This window comes from Podarcis vaucheri (genome assembly GCF_965113315.1).
Source record: "Podarcis vaucheri genome assembly, chromosome: 8".
NCBI classification, from domain to species: domain Eukaryota; kingdom Metazoa; phylum Chordata; class Lepidosauria; order Squamata; family Lacertidae; genus Podarcis; species Podarcis vaucheri.
The window spans coordinates 93,846,944-93,868,307 of NC_138766.1; the positions used below are offsets into that span (position 1 = coordinate 93,846,944).

At 54.2% G+C, this 21,364-nt stretch overlaps 1 protein-coding gene across 1 annotated transcript in view; it reads left to right on the forward strand.

Annotated features, from left to right (window-relative positions):
- Window positions 1–19,722, forward strand: part of LOC309539496 (putative flap endonuclease 1 homolog) — a 31,051-nt gene extending 11,329 nt beyond the window's left edge. Inside the window, exons 8-11 of the mRNA XM_082235833.1 lie at window positions 10,611–10,745; window positions 12,360–12,511; window positions 15,249–15,402; window positions 17,677–19,722. Coding sequence (XP_082091959.1) covers window positions 10,611–10,745; window positions 12,360–12,511; window positions 15,249–15,402; window positions 17,677–17,742 — 507 coding nt within the window. The 3' untranslated portion in view covers window positions 17,743–19,722. The remainder of the gene's footprint in view (window positions 1–10,610; window positions 10,746–12,359; window positions 12,512–15,248; window positions 15,403–17,676) is intronic.
- Window positions 19,723–21,364: the final 1,642 nt, after the last annotated feature.

The following is a 21,364-nucleotide window of genomic DNA, read 5'->3' on the forward strand; positions in this document are numbered from 1 at the left end:
GTCTTGGGTGCCTGTGTGCTGGCCCTGGGGGTAACCCGTGAAGTGCGGTCCAGGACCAGTTCAGAATCCGAAGGTTACGCTAGGAGTCAGTCTGACAGGGTCAAGGCAGGACACGAGGCAGGAAACCAGGCAAGGACAGGTACAGGATCACAGGCAGGATCTGGCATACAGCAATGTAGCTCCCACAACCTGGGGCGAGGTCCGATAGCCTTTTATCTCTGACGGGGTAACGGCCGGTCCTGATCCCCTGACGACTCACCTCCCTGTCTCACCCGAAGGTGAGCACTCCTCCTGCGAGTCCTCAGGTCTCTCCTTCTCTCAGACCTCAGTCTCTGCAGCTTGGGAGATGTCGGTGGGTTACTAGACCCAGGGGCCGCCTCAGCCTCCCCTGACCTAACCAGTAGCGGAGCAGCTGTAAGTGATAGCCCAGCTGAAGGCATCGAGGTCATCCCCACATCTGGAGCCAGGGAAGCTCTGGAATGTAAACAGAGTCTTGTGACTCCAAAGCACTGCACAGCGGCAACAAACAGAAACCAACAGTGCCGTCCCTATGGTGCCTCCCATCCCTCCCTCTGGGCACCGTGTCCCGTCCCTATGGGCACGCTGTCCTAGATGCCCGATATAGGCTTCCTCCGCCACTGTGAGGAGAGGCTAGTTCTGCAGAAGCAGAACCAGGAGCAGAACTGGGAGCACCTTTGAAGGTGACCCGGAAACTGCAATTAATCCAGAATAATAATAATAATAATAATAATAATAATAATAATAATAATAATAAATTTTATTTATATCCCGCCCTCCCCAGCCGAAGCCGGGCTCAGGGCGGCTAACAACAATAAAACAGTACAAAGGTACAACATAAACAACATTCTAAAATCATTCATTATAAAAATTAATTAATTCAAGCCACTAGCAACCATTGGGCCAGAGCTCTGCGAAGATTGCCGAGGGAGGGAGTCAGGCTGTGCCCTGGCCAAAGGCCTGGTGGAACAGCTCTGTCTTGCAGGCCCTGCGGAAGGATGTCAAGTCCCGCAGGGCCCTGGTCTCTTGTGACAGAGTGTTCCACCAGATCGGAGCCACAGCCGAAAAAGCCCTGGCTCTAGTTGAGGCCAGCCTAACTTCTCTGTGGCCTGGGACCTTCAAGATGTTTTTATTTGAAGACCGTAGGTTTCTCTGTGGGGCATATCAGGAGAGGCGGTCCCGTAGGTACGAGGGTCCTAGGCCATATAGGGCTTTAAATGTTAAAACCAGCACCTTAAACCTGATCCTGTACTCCACCGGGAGCCAGTGCAGCTGGTATAGCACCGGGTGAATGTGATCTCGCAGCGAAGACCTCGTAAGGAGTCTCGCTGCAGCATTCTGCACCCGCTGGAGTTTCTGGGTCAGTCTCAAGGGCAGCCCCACGTAGAGCGAGTTACAATAATCCAGTCTGGAGGTGACCGTCGCGTGGATCACAGTGGCTAGGTCAGGGCGAGAGAGGTAAGGAGCCAACTGCTTAGCTTGGCGGAGATGGAAAAATGCCGCCTTTGTTATAGCTGCAATCTGCGCCTCCATGGAAAGGGAGGTGTCGAAGATTACACCCAAACTCTTAACGGACGGTGCTGGCACTAATTGCGCCCCCGCAAGAGATGGGAGTTGCCCCCCCAATCCCATATCGCCCCGCCCCAGCCACAGGACCTCTGTCTTCGAAGGATTTAGCTTCAACCGGCTCCCACGTAACCATCCAGCCACAGCTTCCAAACATCTGGTCAGTGTGTCTGGGGCCGAGTCAGGATGGCCATCCATCAACAGATAGAGTTGGGTGTCATCGGCATACTGATGACAACCCAGCCCAAAACTCCGAACAAGCTGGGCGAGGGGGCGCATAAAGATGTTTAAAAGCATTGGGGAGAGAATCGCACCCTGAGGTACTCCACACACCAAGGAGTGGCGCGATGACAATTCCCCCCCAAGCGCCACCCTCTGTCCCCGACCAGAGAGAAACGAGCGCAGCCATTGAAGGACTGTGCCCTGGATCCCCACGTCGGTAAGGCGGTGGTCCAAAAGTTCGTGATCGACCATGTCGAAAGCTGCTGATAGATCTAGAAGAATCAGCAGCCCTGACCCGCCTCGATCCAGCTGTCTACGAAGGTCATCTGTTAGGGCGACCAGAGCCGTCTCGGTCCCATGACCAGCGCGGAAGCCAGACTGGAATGGATCCAGAGCCAATGTTTCATCCAGAAACCCACCAAGCTGTTCAGCAACCGCTCTCTCAATCACCTTACCCAGGAATGGAAGATTCGAAACCGGGCGGTAATTGGATAGATCTAAAGGGTCTAATGATGTTTTCTTTAAGAGCGGGCGCACCACTGCCTCCTTCAGTTCCCCTGGGAATGTCCCCGTGCCAAGGGACAAATTGATGATATTCCCCAGGGGGGCCCGCACCTCGTCTGGACACGCTCTAATCAGCCAAGACGGGCACGGGTCGAGAGGACAAGTGGTGGGCTTTCCAGCTCGGAGGAGTCTGTCCACATCGGCTGGAGATATCCGGTCAAAGTGGTCCAATACTGGACCCGAGGACAGTCGAGGGGCCTCCAGTTCCTTTATTGTATCCAAATTGGCAGGGAGGTCATGGCGGAGCGACAAGACCTTCTCCGCAAAAAAGCTCGCAAATGCCTCACAGCCGTGTGTCAATTTGTTATTTAAATTTGGCTGTCCCTCAAGGGACGTTAAAGACCTAATAATACTAAATAATTGCGCTGGGCGAGAGCTAGCGGATGCAATGGAGGCCGAGAAGTATGACTTCTTAGCAGCCTTCACCGCCATCTCGTAGGTTTTCATAAAAGCCCTATAAGATGTTCTTGAAGCTCCGTCACGGGCACCCCGCCATACTGACTCTAGCCGTCTGAGGTCCCGCTTCATTTTCCGAAGCTCCTCGGTAAACCAGGGAGCCCGGTTTCTGCGGGGTCGCAGAGGGCGCTTAGGTGCGATCTCATCGATGGCTGCCAGGAGCTGGGCATTCCAGCCCTCAACAAGCTCAGTCAATGAGTCGCCAGGGGGAGCAAGGTCCCGCAAGGCTTGGTGGAATCTCTCGGGGTCCATCAGCCTCTGCGGGCGAGCCCAAATTGGCTCGCCACCTAAGCAGGGTGGGGGTGGAAAGTCAATCCTGGCTTTCAGAGCGTAGTGATCAGACCATGGCACCTTCGTCGGAGGAGACATGATCACATCTATACCGACGCCAAAGATCAAATCCAGCGTGTGGCCTGCTTGATGTGTGGGGCCCGAAACAAACTGGGAGAGCCCTAGTGTCGCCATGGAAGACACCAGGTCCAGAGCCTGTGAGGAGGGAGTGGCATCGGCATGGATGTTGAAGTCCCCCAATACCAATAGGTTAGGGAACTCCAAGGCCCAGCCGGCCACCGCCTCCAGCAGGCCTGACAGGGTGGCTGCTGGTGCGCTAGGTGGCCGGTACACCAGCCAGACAGCCAAGCTCTCCTCGGAGCCCCACACTAGGCCAACACATTCGATGCCGGGGATCGATGGCGGTGGTAGAGCCCTGAAAGGACAATCTTCCCGGATTAATAATGCCACCCCTCCCCCCCGGCCCACAGTCCGCGACTGGTGGAGGACGGAGAAACCCGGGGGCGCCATCTCTCGTAAGGTAACTGTTGCCCCTTTGCGCACCCAGGTCTCCGTCACACAAGCCAGGTCGACCCCCTGCAAGATAAAGAAATCTCGCAGGGTGGCGGTTTTATTGCCTATAGACCTGGCATTGCACAGCACCAGTGACGGAGGTGAGTAATCCTTGCTCACCCTACCCTCGTCCCTCAGGATGGGGCGCAGATTGGAAAGGGTACGAGCGTATCCATATCTCGATCCCCTTCGCCTGTAACATCTGCCCCCACCGCCATACCTCCCTCGCCCCTCCACGGTAGCAATCCCAGGCCTCATAGTGGCCTCCATTGATGGCAATTAATATTATTCTTTCGCAGCCTAGAACAATAAAACCTTAAAACAGTAAAAACAAAAAACAAAAACAACCCAGAAAACAATACAACAATACAAACAAAAACTGCAAAAATTACAAATTCATCAAAATCTAACAAATTCCCCAGCCCACCCAAACATCCATCCCACCCCATATATAGAATCGAAAAGGAAAGGAAATATTAAAAACAAAAACAAAACAAAACATGTTAAAAAGGGCTCTGCACTCCTCCGGGTCCTCCTGGGCAGTAGCAGCATCAATGGCAACAACCATCCTTGTGAGGCCCCACCCTGGGCCAGATAGTAAGTGGCAGGAGCAGTCCTTGTGAGGCCTGTCAGGCCCTCCCTAGGCCAGGTGGTAAGTGGCAAGAAGGAGCAGGGCCCTCAGGCACTCACGCAGGAGAGTCTTCCTGGGCAGCAGAGCAGTCCTTGTGAGGCCGCAGGCCCCGCCCCAAGCCAGATGGTAAGTGGCAAGAGCAGGGCCCTCAGGCACTCACCACAGGGGAGTCTTCCTGGGCAGCAGAGCAGTCCTTGTGAGGCCCCAGGCCCCGCCCCAAGCCAGATGGTAAGTGGCAAGAGCAGGGCCCTCAGGCACTCACCACAGGGGAGTCTTCCTGGGCAGCAGAGCAGTCCTTGTGAGGCCGCAGGCCCCGCCCCAAGCCAGATGGTAAGTGGCAAGAAGGAGCAGGGCCCTCAGGCACTCACCACAGGGGAGTCTTCCTGGGCAGCAGAGCAGTCCTTGTGAGGCCCCAGGCCCCGCCCCAAGCCAGATGGTAAGTGGCAAGAAGGAGCAGGGCCCTCAGGCACTCACCACAGGGGAGTCTTCCTGGGCAGCAGAGCAGTCCTTGTGAGGCCCCAGGCCCCGCCCCAAGCCAGATGGTAAGTGGCAAGAGCAGGGCCCTCAGGCACTCACCACAGGGGAGTCTTCCTGGGCAGCAGAGCAGTCCTTGTGAGGCCCCAGGCCCCGCCCCAAGCCAGATGGTAAGTGGCAAGAAGGAGCAGGGCCCTCAGGCACTCACCACAGGGGAGTCTTCCTGGGCAGCAGAGCAGTCCTTGTGAGGCCCCAGGCCCCGCCCCAAGCCAGATGGTAAGTGGCAAGAAGGAGCAGGGCCCTCAGGCACTCACCACAGGGGAGTCTTCCTGGGCAGCAGAGCAGTCCTTGTGAGGCCCCAGGCCCCGCCCCAAGCCAGATGGTAAGTGGCAAGAAGGAGCAGGGCCCTCAGGCACTCACCACAGGGGAGTCTTCCTGGGCAGCAGAGCAGTCCTTGTGAGGCCCCAGGCCCCGCCCCAAGCCAGATGGTAAGTGGCAAGAAGGAGCAGGGCCCTCAGGCACTCACCACAGGGGAGTCTTCCTGGGCAGCAGAGCAGTCCTTGTGAGGCCGCAGGCCCCGCCCCAAGCCAGATGGTAAGTGGCAAGAAGGAGCAGGGCCCTCAGGCACTCACCACAGGGGAGTCTTCCTGGGCAGCAGAGCAGTCCTTGTGAGGCCGCAGGCCCCGCCCCAAGCCAGATGGTAAGTGGCAAGAAGGAGCAGGGCCCTCAGGCACTCACCACAGGGGAGTCTTCCTGGGCAGCAGAGCAGTCCTTGTGAGGCCGCAGGCCCCGCCCCAAGCCAGATGGTAAGTGGCAAGAAGGAGCAGGGCCCTCAGGCACTCACCACAGGGGAGTCTTCCTGGGCAGCAGAGCAGTCCTTGTGAGGCCCCAGGCCCCGCCCCAAGCCAGATGGTAAGTGGCAAGAAGGAGCAGGGCCCTCAGGCACTCACCACAGGGGAGTCTTCCTGGGCAGCAGAGCAGTCCTTGTGAGGCCCCAGGCCCCGCCCCAAGCCAGATGGTAAGTGGCAAGAAGGAGCAGGGCCCTCAGGCACTCACCACAGGGGAGTCTTCCTGGGCAGCAGAGCAGTCCTTGTGAGGCCCCAGGCCCCGCCCCAAGCCTGATGGCAAGTGGCAAGAAGGAGCAGGGCCCTCAGGCACTCACCACAGGGGAGTCTTCCTGGGCAGCAGAGCAGTCCTTGTGAGGCCGCAGGCCCCGCCCCAAGCCAGATGGTAAGTGGCAAGAGCAGGGCCCTCAGGCACTCACCACAGGGGAGTCTTCCTGGGCAGCAGAGCAGTCCTTGTGAGGCCCCAGGCCCCACCCCAAGCCAGATGGTAAGTGGCAAGAAGGAGCAGGGCCCTCAGGCACTCACCACAGGGGAGTCTTCCTGGGCAGCAGAGCAGTCCTTGTGAGGCCGCAGGCCCCGCCCCAAGCCAGATGGTAAGTGGCAAGAGCAGGGCCCTCAGGCACTCACCACAGGGGAGTCTTCCTGGGCAGCAGAGCAGTCCTTGTGAGGCCCCAGGCCCCGCCCCAAGCCAGATGGTAAGTGGCAAGAAGGAGCAGGGCCCTCAGGCACTCACCACAGGGGAGTCTTCCTGGGCAGCAGAGCAGTCCTTGTGAGGCCCCAGGCCCCGCCCCAAGCCAGATGGTAAGTGGCAAGAAGGAGCAGGGCCCTCAGGCACTCACCACAGGGGAGTCTTCCTGGGCAGCAGAGCAGTCCTTGTGAGGCCCCAGGCCCCGCCCCAAGCCAGATGGTAAGTGGCAAGAAGGAGCAGGGCCCTCAGGCACTCACCACAGGGGAGTCTTCCTGGGCAGCAGAGCAGTCCTTGTGAGGCCGCAGGCCCCGCCCCAAGCCAGATGGTAAGTGGCAAGAGCAGGGCCCTCAGGCACTCACTACAGGGGAGTCTTCCTGGGCAGCAGAGCAGTCCTTGTGAGGCCCCAGGCCCCACCCCAAGCCAGATGGTAAGTGGCAAGAAGGAGCAGGGCCCTCAGGCACTCACCACAGGGGAGTCTTCCTGGGCAGCAGAGCAGTCCTTGTGAGGCCGCAGGCCCCGCCCCAAGCCAGATGGTAAGTGGCAAGAGCAGGGCCCTCAGGCACTCACCACAGGGGAGTCTTCCTGGGCAGCAGAGCAGTCCTTGTGAGGCCCCAGGCCCCGCCCCAAGCCAGATGGTAAGTGGCAAGAAGGAGCAGGGCCCTCAGGCACTCACCACAGGGGAGTCTTCCTGGGCAGCAGAGCAGTCCTTGTGAGGCCGCAGGCCCCGCCCCAAGCCAGATGGTAAGTGGCAAGAAGGAGCAGGGCCCTCAGGCACTCACCACAGGGGAGTCTTCCTGGGCAGCAGAGCAGTCCTTGTGAGGCCCCAGGCCCCGCCCCAAGCCAGATGGTAAGTGGCAAGAAGGAGCAGGGCCCTCAGGCACTCACCACAGGGGAGTCTTCCTGGGCAGCAGAGCAGTCCTTGTGAGGCCGCAGGCCCCGCCCCAAGCCAGATGGTAAGTGGCAAGAGCAGGGCCCTCAGGCACTCACCACAGGGGAGTCTTCCTGGGCAGCAGAGCAGTCCTTGTGAGGCCCCAGGCCCCGCCCCAAGCCAGATGGTAAGTGGCAAGAAGGAGCAGGGCCCTCAGGCACTCACCACAGGGGAGTCTTCCTGGGCAGCAGAGCAGTCCTTGTGAGGCCCCAGGCCCCGCCCCAAGCCAGATGGTAAGTGGCAAGAAGGAGCAGGGCCCTCAGGCACTCACCACAGGGGAGTCTTCCTGGGCAGCAGAGCAGTCCTTGTGAGGCCCCAGGCCCCGCCCCAAGCCAGATGGTAAGTGGCAAGAGCAGGGCCCTCAGGCACTCACCACAGGGGAGTCTTCCTGGGCAGCAGAGCAGTCCTTGTGAGGCCCCAGGCCCCGCCCCAAGCCAGATGGTAAGTGGCAAGAAGGAGCAGGGCCCTCAGGCACTCACCACAGGGGAGTCTTCCTGGGCAGCAGAGCAGTCCTTGTGAGGCCGCAGGCCCCGCCCCAAGCCAGATGGTAAGTGGCAAGAGCAGGGCCCCCAGGCACTCACCACAGGGGAGTCTTCCTGGGCAGCAGAGCAGTCCTTGTGAGGCCCCAGGCCCCGCCCCAAGCCAGATGGTAAGTGGCAAGAAGGAGCAGGGCCCTCAGGCACTCACCACAGGGGAGTCTTCCTGGGCAGCAGAGCAGTCCTTGTGAGGCCGCAGGCCCCGCCCCAAGCCAGATGGTAAGTGGCAAGAAGGAGCAGGGCCCTCAGGCACTCACCACAGGGGAGTCTTCCTGGGCAGCAGAGCAGTCCTTGTGAGGCCCCAGGCCCCGCCCCAAGCCAGATGGTAAGTGGCAAGAAGGAGCAGGGCCCTCAGGCACTCACCACAGGGGAGTCTTCCTGGGCAGCAGAGCAGTCCTTGTGAGGCCCCAGGCCCCGCCCCAAGCCAGATGGTAAGTGGCAAGAAGGAGCAGGGCCCTCAGGCACTCACCACAGGGGAGTCTTCCTGGGCAGCAGAGCAGTCCTTGTGAGGCCCCAGGCCCCGCCCCAAGCCAGATGGTAAGTGGCAAGAAGGAGCAGGGCCCTCAGGCACTCACCACAGGGGAGTCTTCCTGGGCAGCAGAGCAGTCCTTGTGAGGCCCCAGGCCCCGCCCCAAGCCAGATGGTAAGTGGCAAGAGCAGGGCCCCCAGGCACTCACCACAGGGGAGTCTTCCTGGGCAGCAGAGCAGTCCTTGTGAGGCCCCAGGCCCCGCCCCAAGCCAGATGGTAAGTGGCAAGAAGGAGCAGGGCCCTCAGGCACTCACCACAGGGGAGTCTTCCTGGGCAGCAGAGCAGTCCTTGTGAGGCCGCAGGCCCCGCCCCAAGCCAGATGGTAAGTGGCAAGAGCAGGGCCCTCAGGCACTCACCACAGGGGAGTCTTCCTGGGCAGCAGAGCAGTCCTTGTGAGGCCCCAGGCCCCGCCCCAAGCCAGATGGTAAGTGGCAAGAAGGAGCAGGGCCCTCAGGCACTCACCACAGGGGAGTCTTCCTGGGCAGCAGAGCAGTCCTTGTGAGGCCGCAGGCCCCGCCCCAAGCCAGATGGTAAGTGGCAAGAGCAGGGCCCTCAGGCACTCACCACAGGGGAGTCTTCCTGGGCAGCAGAGCAGTCCTTGTGAGGCCCCAGGCCCCGCCCCAAGCCAGATGGTAAGTGGCAAGAAGGAGCAGGGCCCTCAGGCACTCACCACAGGGGAGTCTTCCTGGGCAGCAGAGCAGTCCTTGTGAGGCCCCAGGCCCCGCCCCAAGCCAGATGGTAAGTGGCAAGAGCAGGGCCCTCAGGCACTCACCACAGGGGAGTCTTCCTGGGCAGCAGAGCAGTCCTTGTGAGGCCCCAGGCCCCGCCCCAAGCCAGATGGTAAGTGGCAAGAGCAGGGCCCTCAGGCACTCACCACAGGGGAGTCTTCCTGGGCAGCAGAGCAGTCCTTGTGAGGCCCCAGGCCCCGCCCCAAGCCAGGTGGTAAGTGGCAAGAAGGAGCAGGGCCCTCAGGCACTCACCACAGGGGAGTCTTCCTGGGCAGCAGAGCAGTCCTTGTGAGGCCGCAGGCCCCGCCCCAAGCCAGATGGTAAGTGGCAAGAGCAGGGCCCTCAGGCACTCACCACAGGGGAGTCTTCCTGGGCAGCAGAGCAGTCCTTGTGAGGCCCCAGGCCCCGCCCCAAGCCAGATGGTAAGTGGCAAGAAGGAGCAGGGCCCTCAGGCACTCACCACAGGGGAGTCTTCCTGGGCAGCAGAGCAGTCCTTGTGAGGCCCCAGGCCCCGCCCCAAGCCAGATGGTAAGTGGCAAGAAGGAGCAGGGCCCTCAGGCACTCACCACAGGGGAGTCTTCCTGGGCAGCAGAGCAGTCCTTGTGAGGCCGCAGGCCCCGCCCCAAGCCAGATGGTAAGTGGCAAGAAGGAGCAGGGCCCTCAGGCACTCACCACAGGGGAGTCTTCCTGGGCAGCAGAGCAGTCCTTGTGAGGCCCCAGGCCCCGCCCCAAGCCAGATGGTAAGTGGCAAGAAGGAGCAGGGCCCTCAGGCACTCACCACAGGGGAGTCTTCCTGGGCAGCAGAGCAGTCCTTGTGAGGCCGCAGGCCCCGCCCCAAGCCAGATGGTAAGTGGCAAGAAGGAGCAGGGCCCTCAGGCACTCACCACAGGGGAGTCTTCCTGGGCAGCAGAGCAGTCCTTGTGAGGCCCCAGGCCCCGCCCCAAGCCAGATGGTAAGTGGCAAGAAGGAGCAGGGCCCTCAGGCAGCTAGACTGGTGACTGGGAGCGGCTGCCGACACCATATAACACCGGTCTTGAAAGACGTAAACTCGCTCCCAGCACGTTTCCGAGCACAATTCAGAGTGTTGGTGCTGACCTTGAAAGCCCTAAACGGCCTCGGCCCAGTATACCTGAAGGAGCGTCTCCACCCCCATCGTTCTGCCCGGACACTGAGGTCCAGCTTTGAGGGCCTTCTGGTGGTTCCCTCACTGGGAGAAGCCAATTTACAGGGAACCAGGCAGAGGGCCTTCTTGGTAGTGGCACCTGCCCTGTGGAACTCCCTCCCACCAGATGTCAAAGAGTTAAACAACTAGCAGACTTTTAGAAGACATCTGAAGGCAGCCCTGTTTAGGGAAGCTTTTAATGTTTAATAGGTTATTGTATTTTAGTGTTTTATTGGAAGCCGCCCAGAGTGGCTGGGGAAACCCAGCCAGATGGGCGGGGTATAAATAATAAATTATTATTATTATTATTATTATTATTATTATTATTATTATTATTATTATTATCCTGCTGTGTTGTGTGACGCTGGTGTCTTCCTCCCTCCTCTCCTCTCCCCATCCCTGCGCCTTTCCTGAATACAGTTTGTGGACCTCTGCATCCTGCTGGGCTGTGATTACTGCGAAAAGATCCGGGGTCTGGGCCCCAAGAAGGCCTTGCCACTGCTGCGGCAACACGGGAGCATTGAGCAGGTCTTGCGCTCTGCCTGCAGTGCTCAGGTATGTTGTTGTTGTTTAGTCGTTTAGTCGTTTAGTCGTGTCCGACTCTTTGTGACCCCCTGGACCAGAGCATGCCAGGCACTCCTGTCTTCCACTGCCTCCCACAGTTTGGTCAAACTCATGCTGGTAGCTTCGAGAACACTGTCCCACCATCTCATCCTCTGTCGTCCCCTTCTCCTTGCGCCCTCCATCTTTCCCAACATCCGGGTCTTTTCCAGGGAGTCTTCTCTTCTCAGGAGGTGGCCAAAGTCTTGGAGCCTCAGCTTCAGGATCTGTCCTTCCAGTGAGCACTCAGGGCTGATTTCCTTCAGAATGGAGAGGTTTGATCTTCTTACAGTCCATGGGACTCTCAAGAGTCTCCTCCAGCGCCAGAATTCAAAAGCATCCATTCTTCGACGATCAGCCTTCTTTATGGCCCAGCTCTCACTTCCATACATCAGTTACAGATAGGTAGCCGTGTTGGTCTGCCATAGTCAAAATAAAAAAAATCCTTCCAGTAGCACCTTAAAGACCAACTAAGTTAGTTCTTGGTATGAGCTTTCGTGTGCATGCACACGAAAGCTCATACCAAGAACTAACTTAGTTGGTCTTTAAGATGCTACTGGAAGGAATTTTTTTATTTTTTACATACATCACTACTGGGAAAACCAGAGCTTTTACTATACGGACCTTTGTTGGGTGCTCAGGTATAATAATAATAATAATAATAATAATAATAATAATAATAATAATTTCCAGAGGCAGCCTCGCTTCTGAATCTCCGTTGCTGGGAACCCCAGGAGGGGAGAGGGCTGATCTTATGCACGGATCCTCCTTGCAATTTTCTCCAAGGCAGGGTGCTGTACCAGATGCAGAGGCAGTTTTAGGGTGGCGCAACCGGTGTGCCCACACTGGGCACCACACGGCAGGGGAGCAACACCAGTGCTGTAGGCGTGTCAAAACTTAGCCTTGCACTGGGCGCCTCTGAAATTTGAAAGCTCAAAGTCAGCTAGATGGGGCCGCCGGCCTGATCCTGCGCACTCTTCTTTATGTTCTTAAGATGGTTCCTGTAGCTCAGGGCTCAGCAAACTTTTTCAGCAGGGGGCCGGTCCACTGTCCCTCAGTCCTTGTGGGGTGCAGGAATATATATTTTTTGGGGGGAAATGAACGAATATGCCCCACAAATAACCCAGAGATGCATTTTAAATAAAAGCAAACATTCTACTTGTGTAAAAACACCAGGCAGGCCCCACAAATACCCCAGAGGTGCATTTTAGAAGACATCTGAAGGCAGCCCTGTTCAGGGAAGTTTTTAATGTGTGACATTCTAATGTATTTTTAATCTTTCTTGGAAGCCGCCCAGAGTGGCTGGGGAAACCCAGCCAGATGGGCGGGGTACAAATAAATAAATTATTATTATTAATAAAAGTGCACATTCTACTAATGTAAAAGCACACTGATTCCCGAACCATCCACGGGCCAGATTGAGAAGGCGATTGGGCCGGATCCGGCCCCCGGGCCTGAATTTGCCTCCCCATGTGTGTATCTGCTGCAGGCTGCAGTTCAGGATTGATGGGCGAAGGGCAGGTAACTTTCTTTCTTACAGGTTAATGCTGAAAATCCTACTCTTTGCAGAAGCAGCCGTTGCCTGAAAACTGGCCCTTGGAAGAGACCCGGCGGCTCTTCTTGCACCCCGAGGTGGCCGAGCCGAGCCAAGTGGTGCTGGAGTGGCGGGAGCCAGACGAGAAGGGGCTGCTGCAGTTCCTGTCACATGAGAAGCACATGGCGTGAGTAGTGGTGTGAAATTCTCGAGCATGATCTATTGGAGAATATTTGCGATTAATGAGAATATTAGAGAATTTTCATTTAAAACAGAATATTCGTTTTAGCGCATTGAAAATGATAGCGCTTCAATGCATTGAAAATGATATAATTAGTTAATATACATGTTTATTCATGGGTAATCTTGTTCAGATGGCAACCAAGGACTGTACAGATACTTTTATTCAATGGGGCAAGGCAGTGAATTCACATTCTTTGATTTTCTCCCCCTGTAGCGCACATTTAAGAACTGCCAATGGTGAATGACACAATGCCCAGTAATGTAACTGGATTTTAAAAAAAAAATCATTATTCATTCCTTACACTGGCAATATCACAGCTTGACTTATTATTTACTAGATTTTTTAAAATGTGGGTTGTAAAACTGGTTCTTACATTAGAATTTACAGTTTGTGGAGAATGTTCTCCGGAGAATTTCCTAGCAGGGAATATTCTCGAGGATATTCTCCGGAGGGTATTCTCACCTCACATCACAAGGCGCAAGTGTGGCTGCTCTTGCAAGATGCTTGTTTGGCTAATAATAATAATGATAATAATAATTATTTATACCCCGCCCATTGGGGCCACTCTGAGTGGCTTCCAACAAAACACTAAAATACAATAACCTATTAAGCATTAAAAGCTTCCCTTCAGATGTCTTCTAAAAGTCAGGTAGTTATTGTTCTCTTTGGCATCTGATGGGAGGGCATTCCGCAGGGTGGGTGCCACTACCAAGAAGGCCCTCTGCCTGGTTCCCTGTAACTTGGCTTCTCACAGGGAGGGAACCACCAGAAGGCCCTTGGTGCTGGACCTCAGTGTCCAGGCAGAATGATGGGGGTGGAGACGCTCCTTCAGGTCTACTGGGCCTTTGAGGCCGTTTAGGGCTTTCAAGGTCAGCACCAACACTTTGAATTGTGCTTGGAAACGTACTGGGAGCCAATGAAGGTCTTTCAAGACTGGTGTTATGTGGTCCCAGCAGCCGCCCCCAGTCACCAGTCTAGCTGCCACGTTCTGGATTAGTTGTAGTTTCCGGGTCACCTTCAAAGGTAGCCCCACTTAGAACGCATTGCAGTAGTCCAAGCGGGAGATAACCAGAGCATGCACCACTCTGGCGAGACAGTCCGTGGGCAGGGAGGGTCTCATCCTGCGTACCAGATGGAGCTGGTAAACAGCTGCCCCGGACACAGAATTGACCTGCTGTGAGTCCAGAATGACTCCCAGGCTGCGCACCTGGTCCTTCAGGACCGGCATTTTGTGGTCTTGGCATAGCAAAGGAAGGAGCGAAGGGACCATATGTTTCTGGACTACAGCTCCCATCAGCCAGCACAGCTTTCTGCTTTTGCACATACCCCGATCTGCGAAAAAGGCCAGTCTATTCTTTGGCCACTTTTCCTAGCCTTCCCCTCTATTTCCCTTGAATCTGCCGCCTTTCTTTCTCAGAAGGCGGTGGTCTCTCCTTCCTTGGAGGTTTCTAAGCAGAGGTGGGATGGCCACTGGTCATGGATGCTTTAGCTGAGATTCCTGCATTTCAGGGGGTTGGACTAAAAAGCCCATTGGGTGGAGAAAGAGGAACAAGAATACATATGTGGTGGAGGTGTGAGGAAATTAAGAAATTTTGGATAGTAGTACATGAAGAACGGGGACGCGGGTGGCGCTGTGGGTAAAAGCCTCAGCGCCTAGGGCTTGCCGATCGAAAGGTCGGTGGTTCGAATCCCCGCGGCGGGGCGCGCTCCCGCTGCTCGGTCCCAGCGCCTGCCAACCTAGCAGTTCGAAAGCACCCCCGGGTGCAAGTAGATAAATAGGTACCGCTTACCAGCGGGAAGGTAAACGGCGTTCCGTGTGCTGCGCTGGCTCGCCAGATGCAGCTTTGTCACGCTGGCCACGTGACCCGGAAGTGTCTCCGGACAGCGCTGGCCCCCGGCCTATAGATGTGAGATGGGCGCACAAACCCCAGAGTCTGTCAAGACTGGCCCATTCGGGCAGGGGTACCTTTACCTTTACCTTACATGAAGAACTAAAGAAGATGTTGAAAATATCAATAACAAAGAAACCAGAGACATATCTTCTTGGATTGATAGATGATGAGATACCACGGGGTTAAAAAAGAATTTTTCTATATGCAAGTACAGCTGCTAGAATAGTGATTGCTGCTAGGGGGAAGTCACAAACTATACCCACAAAGGAGGAACGGATTTGTAAACTAAATGAATATTTAATTTTGGCAAAATTAACTGCTATAATAAGAAATCAGTCGAATCAAAAATTAAAAACGGAGTGGAAATGTTTTGATGAATATATGGCAAAATATTGCTCAAAAAAAGATGCGCTAACATGCCTAGATTAAAATGCGAAGTACTGGGTGGAAGAAAAATTAGTAAGGAAAGATGATAAGAATGTGTAGATGATTTGAGAAGGTTGTAGAATGCAAAGATTATTGTAAATTGTATAATGTGGAGAAAATTGAGTGGGGGTGGGGGGAAGTGGGAGGAAGGAGAAAAGAATAATATGATGGATTGAGGAAATGGAAATGGATGGGGAGGAAATGGTGTCGGCTTTGGTATATCTGTATTATCTGTGAAAACAAATAATAATAATAATAATAATAATAATAATAATAATAATAATAATAATAATAATTAGAAAGAAAAAAACCCATTGGGTTCAATTCTGTGATACTCTTTGACCTGAGCGCCTGCTTCACAGCAAGTGCCGGGTTCGCAGCCGACTGGAGAAGTGGCGGGCCGCCTGCCTGAAGAGAGCCCAGCCCCAGCCCCAGTCGCCTGGCCCCGTGGCGAAGGGCAGCAAGAAGCAGCAGAGGATGGTGGAGTTCTTCCAGGTCAAGAAGCGGCCGCGCAAGGTGAGGAGGAGAGGGAGGAGTTGCCCCTGGACCTTAATAATAATAATAATAATAATAATAATAATAATAATTTATTATTTATACCCCACCCATCTGGCTGAGTTTTCCCAGCCACTCTGGGTGGCTTCCAATCAAGTGTTAAAAACACTACAGCATTAAATATTAAAAACTTCCCTAAACAGGGCTGCCTTCAGATGTCTTTTAAAGATAAGATAGCTGCTTATTTCCTTCACATCTGAAGGGAGGGCGTTCCACAGGGTGGGCGCCACTACCAAGAAGGCCCTCTGCCTGGTTCCCTGTAGCTTTGCTTCTCGCAATGAGGGAACCGCCAGAAGGCCCTCAGAGCTGGACCTCTGTGTCCGGGCAGAACGATGGGGGTGGAGACGCTCCTTCAGATATACTGGACCGAGGCCATTTAGGGCTTTCAAGGTCAGCACCAACACTTTGAATTGTGCTCATAAACGTACTGGGAGCCAATGTAGGTCTTTCAAGACCAGTGTTATGTGGTCTCGGCGGCCGCTCCCTGTCACCAGTCTAGCTGCCGCATTCTGGATTAATTGCAGTTTCCGGGTCACCTTCAAAGGTAGCCCCACATAGAGCGCATTGCAGTAGTCCAAGCAGGAGATAACTAGAGCATGCGCCACTCTGGCGAGACAGTCTGCGGGCAGGTAGGGTCTCATCCTGCGTACCAGATGGAGCTGGTAAACAGCTGCCCTGGACACAGATTTGACCTGAGCCTCCATGGACGGCTGTCAGTCCAAAATGACTCCCATATTGCAGAGCAGCCTTCCACACCCTGGCACCTTCCAGAGGTTTCGGACTACAACTCCCATCAGCCCCAACCAGCATGGGAGTTGTAGCACAAAACCTCTGGATTGATTGAAGGCCAGAAGTGGAGCACCTTCCCCGTGAGTCAGAGCGGTGAGTCTGGGGAAAGGGGTTAGTTCTGGAGCATCACTTCCCAAAGTAGACGGCAGGGGCCCCATAGAGGGTGGTGGGATTACCTGGGGGGCGGGGCGCTGAGGGGCAAGAGGGCTCTGGAGGCCATGACTATCAGGCTTGAGTATCAAGCTGGTATCCCTGGATCAAGCCCGTCCATTTTGTTGAAATAAGCAAACCTGATTGCTTTACAGTGGTATCTCAGGTTACATACGCTTCAGGTTACAGACTCCGCTAACCCAGAAATAGTACCTCAGGTTAAGAACTTTGCTTCAGGATGAGGACAGAAATCGCGTGGCGGCAGCCGGAGGCCCCATTAGCTAAAGTGGTGCTTCAGGTTAAGAACAGTTTCAGGTTAAGTACGGACCTCCGGAACGAATTAAGTACTTAACCCAAGGTACCACTGTAATTGGATTTTGGGGGGAAATGTGCAATTAATTGCAGCTCTTTTTAATAATAATAATAATAATAATAATAATAATAATAATAATAATAATAATTTATTTGTACCCCGCTCATCTGGCTGGGTTTCCTCAACCACTCTGGGCGGCTTCCAACAAAGATTAAAAATACATTAAAATGTCACCCATTAAAAACTTCCCTGAACTAGACTGCCTTCAGATGTCTTCTATAAGTCTGGTAGTTGTTTTTCTCTTTGACATCTGGTGGGAGGGCATTCCACAGGGTGGGTACCACCACCAAGAAGGCCCTCTGCCTGGTTCCCTGTAACTTGGCTTCTCGCAGGGAGGGAACCGCCAGAAGGCCCTTGGCGCTGGACCTCAGTGTCTGGGCAGAATGATGGAGGTGGAGACGCTCCTTCAGGTCTACTGGGCTGAGGCCATTTATTTCCTTGACATCTGATGTGAGGGCATCCCACAGGGCGGGCGCCACCACCGAGAAAGCCCTCTGCCTGGTTCCCTGTAACCTTACTTCTTGCAATGAGGGAACTGCCAGAAGGCCCTCGGTGCTGGACCTCCGTGTCCGGGCAGAACAATGGGGGTGGAGATGCTCCTTCAGTTATACTGGGCCTTTGAGGCCATCTAGGGCTTTCAAGGTCAGCACCAACACTTTGAATTGTGCTTGGAAACATACTGTGTTTCGCTGTGTTGTTATCTTCCGTAGTGGATTGTGCAAACCCCTGTTCTTAATGCAATTTGTAGACTAGCATACACCTGGGGTGTGGGGGTTGACCCTAAGAAGTTTGGGAGTCTGCTCCAAGTTGTCCTGGGCATCAACGGAAGTAATTATGGCATGCTTTGTCCTGTGAGTTCCTGTCGAAAATGCCTCATGGCTGAGTTGTGCCCCTCATTCTGACTTGGCTGTTCTTCTCCGCAGATACCGAAACCCGGCAGGAAGAAGATGAAGACCCAGGAACAGCCAGGAACGGCAGTGGAGACTTGAGCAAATAGCTCCCTTTTTCGCTGGCTTGCAAGGGCCGCACTCCAGGAAGTCTTTGGAAGGTGTTACCTGGCTGTTCAGGCTTGCTGGCACCCTCAACATTTCATTTCATTCATTTAACAACATTCGTATGCCCCTAAATTCTCAGATCACAGTGATCTTCAGGAAACTGGACTCCTTCTTTCATCTCCTCTGAGCAGGTGGCTGTCTGCCCTTTGACATTTCCCTTCCCTTAACCTTGTTGTCTTTCGTGCCAGACTCCTGCCAGTGGCATTTTCAAGTTTTCTTCATTGCTTTTGTGTCCCCATTACAGCCTGCCTGGTCCGTGGTGCCCTCTCCACTTCTTATAATCCTGTAAGAAGATCCCTTGCCTCGGCCTCTTTCTCATATTACAGAAATAAGCCAATTCAAGGAGTCGCTGCAGACAGAGGTGTGATTCTGAATTCTGGCTGCTGTCCAGTTCTGTGGTTGTTTGAGGCATGCAGTCTGTTGGGTCAAAGGTGGAGGACGGACAACAACAGGACCCTGGACAGCTCCAGCGGGATCTTGTGAAAGTTTGTTGGGTCATGTATCTTCTGACTCACTGAATCTGCTGCAATAAATTTGATTTATTGCCACTCCGACAAACTTCCAATGGCGCCTACACGCTTCTACTCCATGCGCAACCACTCTCTCCAGTTGCCGGATAATAGCAGAGTTCACACGCAGCAGCAAATGGCTTCTCCGTGTCGATGTGGTGTCCTCAGTAACGCAGCTCGACACCTGTGCTTCTAATCCAAAACTCTTTATTTAAAGGTAAAGGTAAAGGGACCCCTGACCATTAGGTCCAGTCGTGACCAACTCTGGGGTTGCGGCACTCATCTCGCTTTATTGGCCGAGGGAGCCGGCGTAAAGCTTCCAGGTCATGTGGCCAGCATGACTAAGCCGCTTCTGGCGAACCAGAGCAGCGCATGGAAACGCCGTTTACCTTCCCGCTGGAGCGGTACCTATTTATCTACTTGCACTTTTGACGTGCTTTCGAACTGCTAGGTTGGCAGGAGCAGGGACTGAGCAACGGGAGCTCACCCCGTCGTGGGGATTCGAACCGCCGACCTTCTGATCGGCGAGTCCTAGGCTCTGTGGTTTAACCCACAGCGCCACCGGATAATAGCGGAGTTCACATGCAGCAGCAAATGGCTAGTCCGTGTCGACGTGGTGTCCTGCTCGACACCAGTGCTTCTAATCCAAAACTCTTTACTTAGCAGCGCTCAAAACAGAAAAGAAAACCTGCAGAACCTAGCTGCATGTTCGCAGCTCTCTGCCTCTTAACGAAAACTACACGACCTTGCTAACGAAGCACGGATCATGTGGGCAGTGCGCCCAGTTGATAAGAACGCTCCTGGAGTGTTAACTCCTGACAGTCCAGAACCATAACAGCTCTGCTGCCGGAAATGTCCCGGCTAGCGCCAGCGGAAGCCTAGCCTTACGCAGGCAGCCAAGAACGATTGGCAAGGGCTTCTCCTCTGAGCCCGATGAGGGTGGCAAGGCTGTGCCCTCCAGCTCAAAGGGTCCCAGATGAAGGTAATGTTCCCCATCCCCGAGGAAGCAGCTTGGACCGAGGGCACAGAATTGTAGGTGCGGAAGGGACCCCTAAGGCTCATCTAGTCTAAGCCCCCTGCAATACAAGAACCACAAGCCACTGGACTCTGGGTCTCCTGCCCCTTATCTCCTATTTTCTAAATTTACATTTCCTTATTTTTTTACTTTGCTTCCAGGGTGGTTTTCCTTCAAAACGTCAGCCTCAATCTGCCACTATACATACATATGCGTCACAGGCAAGTGCTGGGAGCATTTGAAGGACCTAGCAATGTCCTTGGCCTGCAAAGTCCTGACACAAACTGGATTTTTTTGCAAACCAGTTTACCTCCTGTTACCTGCACAGCTGTTACTCTCTGCGCTGCCGTTCCGGCGTTTTACAATAAACAAATCTCTGTTCTACCCAAATTGAAACCCGGTGGTATTTTGCTAATTCCTCTTGGGAATTAAAGGGTGCAGCATTAACTCCCGTGGAACACTGTGGGTCCAGAACCCTGAAATATTATTGCCTCCAGGCTGAGATACATTTACAGGTGAGTTTGTGTGTTACCTGCCATCAGGGCCAGGTGTAGACTTGAACGTGAGAAGAGCCTGCTGGATCAGGCCAATGGGGGACCATCTAGTCAACAACAACAACAACAATCTATTTATTTATACCCCGCCCATCTGGCTGGGTCTCCCCAGCCACCCTGGGTGGCTTCCAACAAAGTATTTAAAATACAAGAGTCTATTAAACATTAGAAGCTTCCCTGAACAGGGCTGCCTTCAGATGTCTTCTGAAAGTCTGGTAGTTGTTTTTCTCTTTGACATCTGGTGGGAGGGTGTTCCACAGGGTGGGCGCCACCACCGAGAAGGCCCTCTGCCTGGTTCCCTGTAACTTGGCTTCTCGCAGCGAGGGAACCGCCAGAAGGCTCTCGGCGCTGGACCTAGGTGTCTGGCAGAACGATGGAGGTAGAGATGCTCCTTCAGGTATACTGGACCGAGGCTGTTTAGGGCTTTCAAGGTCAGCACCAACACTTTGAATTGTGCTCGGAAACGTACTGGGAGCCAATGTTGGTCTTTCAGGACCGGTGTTATGTGGTCTCCCAATCACCAGTCTAGCTGCCGCATTCTGGATTAATTGCAGTTTCCGGGTCACCTTCAAAGGTAGCCCCACGTAGAGTGCATGGCAGTAGTCCAAGCGGGAGATAAGCAGAGCATGCACCACTCTGGTGAGACAGTCTGCGGGCAGGGAGGGTCTCATCCTGCGTACCAGATGGAGCTGGTGGACAGCTGCCCTGGACACAGAATTGACCTTCGCCTCCATGGACAGCTTTGGTGACAGTGTGCAACAACAGAATATTTTTGTTCTTTCTGCCTGAGAGGTTCAAATTGCAGTTTGACTCCCCTATCACCTGGGGGCTATTTATATTCTGCCTGTAGGAACTGCTCTTTGTCTTGAGTAAACACCAGCTTCACAAAGCACCCCTGTGACATGAAGCCTGAAGCATTTTTTTTTAAAGGCTAGTTTGGCAGCATTTGAAATACTGGTTTGTCCCTGTAAAGACGTCTCCTTGCTCCTCTGTCTGCAGTTTGCTGCAGTTTTCGCTGGGAGCCCACCATTCTTGTTAAGTTGTTGCAAAGGTACCATTGCAATGAGACATCAACTCCCTGCCACAGGAGGTAGAGGTGGCAACTCGCATAGGATAGGATAGAGGTGGCAAACTCGCATAGTTTGACCAAACAGCGGGAGGCAGTGGAGGACAGGAGGGCCTGGCATGCTCTGGTCCAGGGGGTCACAAAGAGGCGGACACGACTAAACGACTCAACAACAAAGGTGCTCCTGGAAGGATTTTTAAAATTTTGTTTCAACTAAAGCATCCAACTTCTTTTGGGGCAGGACTGCTGTGTCCTTTAACAGCTGTGTGATGGGAAGGAACTTCAGCTGGTGACATTTTTGCCACTTAACATGCTGCTGGCATAATAATAATAATAATAATAATAATAATAATAATAATAATTATACCCCGCCCATCTGGCTGGGCTTCCCCGGCCACTCTGGGCGGCTTCC